The sequence below is a fragment of the Octopus bimaculoides genome, chromosome 28 (genome assembly GCF_001194135.2).
Source record: "Octopus bimaculoides isolate UCB-OBI-ISO-001 chromosome 28, ASM119413v2, whole genome shotgun sequence".
Lineage (NCBI taxonomy): Eukaryota > Metazoa > Mollusca > Cephalopoda > Octopoda > Octopodidae > Octopus > Octopus bimaculoides.
The window spans coordinates 12,984,376-12,989,513 of NC_069008.1; the positions used below are offsets into that span (position 1 = coordinate 12,984,376).

General features: G+C 34.3%; 1 protein-coding gene across 4 annotated transcripts in view; it reads left to right on the forward strand.

The window, feature by feature from the left end:
- Window positions 1-3,760, forward strand: part of LOC106877951 (zinc finger protein 239) — an 8,103-nt gene extending 4,343 nt beyond the window's left edge. For all 4 annotated transcript variants that reach the window (XM_052977674.1, XM_052977672.1, XM_052977673.1 and 1 more), the window contains exon 2: window positions 1,302-3,760. In XM_052977674.1, the coding sequence (XP_052833634.1) occupies window positions 1,603-2,622 (1,020 nt within the window). In that variant the 5' untranslated portion in view covers window positions 1,302-1,602 and the 3' untranslated portion in view covers window positions 2,623-3,760. The remainder of the gene's footprint in view (window positions 1-1,301) is intronic.
- Window positions 3,761-5,138: the final 1,378 nt, after the last annotated feature.

The following is a 5,138-nucleotide window of genomic DNA, read 5'->3' on the forward strand; positions in this document are numbered from 1 at the left end:
AATCACAGAGATGTGAGTTCGGGTCTCATGGCTGGCCAGTAACGTATTTTTCTGCATTATATGGATAATTTATCCTGATCAAGCTATTTATAGCATTATCACGCGTTTGAGAAATAAATTTATTTCTGTATCTTTCATCAACTTTTGCATGAGGATCGTTGGAGGACAATCACTGACATTGCTGATGTTGTTTGTCTGTCATATGGGTCTGTGCAGGCAATCCTAATGTCTGAATTGAACATGTGGCATGTCTCTGCCAAGCTTGTCCCCCACCTGCTGACCACTGAGCAGAAAGAACATCACATTGAAGTCTTACAAGATCTCCGTCAGCATGCCACTGATGACACATCCTTGTCGAGGATCATCACCCTGTCATTGATTTCTCCTCACTTGTGAGTTTCTCTCCAAAAACAACATGGTTTTACTTCCACACTCATCCTATTCACCATATTTAGCCCCTGCAGACTTTAATCTTTCCCCCAGGATGAAAGTGCAGCTCAAAGGTTGCAGTTTTAACATTGTTGTCAAGATCTTGAGTGAATTGCAGAAGGTCCTTGACTCACTTATGGAAAACAACTTCCAGGCCAGATTCCAAAAGTGGCAGGAAAACTGGGGGGGGCCAGTGTATTGCTGTGCAAGGTGACTATTTCAAAAGAGATTAGGTTAAAACTTAACCCTTTAGCATTTAAACTGGCCATATCCGGCCAAAAGTAAAACTGGCCAGATCTGGTCTCTCACACCAACCCTACAATATCGTTTTAAAAATTAACAGCTACCTCATCAAAATCTCATAGCTACGAGATAATGCATGATTAGTTCAAAATAATGTGGATAAAAAAGCATTAACTATGGCAGAATAATGTGAACACTAAAGGGTTAAGCAAATATGTTATTTTCTATTAAAGATAACTAGTCCGGGAATTTTTTGATACCATCTCATAATTGTAAGCAAGCGTGACTGTCATATAAGCTATGTCATTCATTCCCAATATGCTGCAATAACATATCTGGCCATGAGGGAAAGTTACTTTGCTTTGAAACAGGTGAGGGGTGGTGACAGGAAGGGCATCCAACCATAGAAAATCTGTTTCAATAAAACTCTGTTTGACCCATTCAAGTATGGAAATAGCAGGAAGCTGATGATGATGATTATATAATGCATATATTTCGAAAGTAGAGAGAAAAATTGTCCTCATACATTCTTATTTCTATACAGTTTATCTGTATAAAAATAATCTAGTATAATTTGTCCAGTTGTTTTAAGTATCTTCTATATCTTATATTCTTGTTTATTATTTCAGATTATCTGAAGGCGTTGGCATCAAAGGTTCATCAAGGATCATCAATATTTATCAACTTTTAAAGATTAAAGAAGTTATGCTTAACAAATATATCTCATTTGATATTATTTGTAAACTGAGATTAGTAGTAATTTTATCTACCTCCTTATCTTGGATATGTACAACATGAATTTTCGAACTGAATTTAGATTACAAGGAGTTTGCAACATATTAAGATATTTGCAAAGATTACAGTTGATGGGAAAATAGCAAAAAAAAATATATTTGTTTGGAATCAATACAAACAAAAAGAAGAAAAATTATGGAAAAAGAATTATGTGAAGACAACCTCAAGTTTCAAGCAAAATCTAAAAGAATTGAATTTCCTGGTGATAGCAAGGAAGAAAGAGTGAAAACATCATTCACTTGTGATATCTGTGGTAAATCATTATCTCAAAAATGCCATCTCACTACACATAAACGTACTCATACAGGAGAGAAGCCTTATCATTGCGATATCTGTGGTAAATCATTCTCTGAAACTAGTTACCTAACTAAACATAAACGACTTCATACAGGAGAGAATCCATATCAGTGTGATATCTGTGGTAAATCTTGCTCGGGAAGTACTGACTTAACTATTCATGTACGCACTCATACAGGAGAGAAGCCATTTCACTGTGACATCTGTGGCAAATCATTCTCTCATGGAAATACACTGACTATACACAAACGTATTCATACAGGTGAAAAACCATACCACTGTGATATCTGTGGTAAATCATTCTCTGAAAAAGGTACCTTAACTATTCACAAACGTATTCACACAGGAGAGAAACCTTATTGTTGTGATATCTGTGGTAAATCATTCTCCCAAAGACCTCATTTAGCTGAACACAAACGTATTCATACAGGTGAGAAAGCACATCACTGTGATGTCTGCAGTAAATCATTCTTTAGAAGTAGTGACTTAACGGCGCACAAACGTATTCATACAGGAGAGAGGCCATATCACTGTGATATCTGCGGTAGATCATTCTCTCATAATCATAATTTAACCAAACACAAACGTATTCATGCAGGAGAGACACCATATCTTTGTGATATCTGTGGTAAATCATTCTCTCAATTATATAATTTGACTACACACAAACGTATTCACACAGGAGAGAAACCATATAATTGTGATATCTGTGGTAAATCATTCTCTGAAAATAGTACCTTAACAACTCACAAACGTATCCATACAGGTGAGAGTCCATATTGCTGTGACATCTGTGGGAAATCATTCTCTCGTAAAAGGAACTTAACTACTCATATAGGTATTCATTCACAACAGTAACTACACCAATGCCAACATTCTGATTGAAGTTAATGCTGTGCTGCAAGCTCACTACTGCATTTATCTTGATAACATTTTCCCCTTTTCTTGTTGGTATATGTAGTTATTTTACGAATGCTAGTTCTAGACAGTATTCATAAACGATGAAAGTAAACAAAGTTTGTATTTAGAAGCATTGACATGTATTGGTAAGATACAGAATTAAATTTATATCTCAAACGCGTGATAATGCTATAAATAGCATGATCAGGATAAATTATCCATATAAGGCAGAAAAATACGTTACTGGCCAGCCATGAGACTCGAACTCACATCTCTGTGATTACATGTCAAGTGTTTTACCATTAAACTAAACTGCCCAGCAACGAATTCTTCTGCAATTTTAGAACTTATAAATTTAGCTTCATAAGACGCTAACAATAAATTCAACTTTAAAATTGCAGAAGAATTCGTTGCTGGGCAGTTTAGTCTAATGGTAAAACACTTGACATGTAATCACAGAGATGTGAGTTCGAGTCTCATGGCTGGCCAGTAACGTATTTTTCTACATTATATGCATAATTTATCCTGATCACGCTATTTATAGCATTATCACGTGTTTGAGAAATAAAGTATTCATAAAATTACTCTGTATACCAATTAGAAACAAAAAAATCAGTTTGTTTATCACATTTAATATAAATACATCTTGATAAAGAAAATTTTCTGCAGTCCATCTGCACATGTACTGTGTTTAAAAACAATGTTCATAGACATCGTAAAAGTGAATACTCACCTGTCATTTTACTATTTTATTAGTGCAGGTATTTCTCATTAAGCCTTTATCCTTTAAACTGGCCATATCCGGCTCAGATATTCTAGCTGTTTAATTTTCAAACTGTGCAGATCTGACATCTCATGCCTGCCATAAAACATCATTCGAAAATACACAATCACATCATCAAAATCTCAAAGCTACAAGATAATGCATGATTAATTGAAAACAATGTGAATAAATAAGTATCACATTTGACAGTAAATTGATACCAAGCAGGATAATGTTTTAAAAACTGAACAAGTCATGTCTACTAAATACAAGATTGTTTAAATGTATCAGGTGACATTATTTTAATTCTAGAAATACATTGTTCAAAACTGATGTGGTCTATTTACTTTTCTGATGAATGTATATCAGTCAGTTTGATCTTCCATCTGCAGTGATGAGGATATTAGATGCAAAGTTCTGCCTTGTTGGGTTTTGTTTCCAGTCTGTTATCTTTACACAGCTAACCTCTTGCTAAGACAAAATCTTTGACTACTGATATAGGAAAATTGATTAAACAGTTACTGATGTTACAATCAGCCACCTGGTTAAATAAAAATTCATTAAATGCAAGAGAAACAAAATATATATTTGATCAATTAAAATTATGTAATGTGTTATTGTGTAATTACTAGAACCATTAAAGTTGTTAGTGAGAATAAATGGTTAATATAATGAGAAATATATTCACAGAGGAAACAAAATATAATAGCATGTAATGATAACTTGCTAACCCTGTATTTTATATAAACAACTATATCAACCTTGGTGAGATAACGTACCATTGTAATATTTTTAATAACTGCATGCTTTCAAAATACTTTGTAGCAATTACCATACAACATGTTAGTTCATGAGATATTTTTGGGGGATGAATACCTTAGATAATTTGCTTTCTTAAGATGTATTTACATTAAGTGTGATACACAGATAAAAGAAAAATAAGGAGAAATCAGAAATTACTCATTTTGCCCCGCAATATGATTCCAAATCTAAACAGTAGCAACATTTACACTAAGTCTTTTCTTATGGCTAGATAGTAACCATGGTGATTCATATATATATACCAAATTTCAAAATTTCCACTTAATTTCTAAAATTTCATAATCTGTGACAGAAACAGAAGAGATCTTACTCTGTTTGCCTATCTCATTTTCATGGTAAACTTTCTTATTCTCTATAAAAGTATATTACTAACACTGAGTGTGTGTGTGTGTTTGCATGTGTTTAAGGAATTTCATTAGGATGATAGAGTGATTTAAAAACGGTATGTAAAGGATAATTATTTTAATAGCATACTTGTCTGTTAATAAATATATTTTTTCTTACACACACACACACCCAGACTCACTTGAAGTGGAGTGGGGTTACTCTTTTACTTGTTTCAGTCTTTTTAACTGTGGCCATGCTGGAGCACCGCCTTTAGTCAAGCAAATCGACCCCAGGACTTATTCTTTGGAAACCTAGTACTTATTCTATCGGTCTCTTTTTGCCGAACCACTAAGTTACGGGGACGTAAACACACCAGCATCGGTTGTCAAGCGATGTTGGGGGGACAAACACAGACACACAAACACATACACACATATATATATATATATATACATATATACGACGGGCTTCTTTCAGTTTCTGTCTACCAAATCCACTCACAAGGCTTTGGTCGGCCCAAGGTGCCACGCAGTGGGAATGAACCTGGGACAATGTGGTTGGT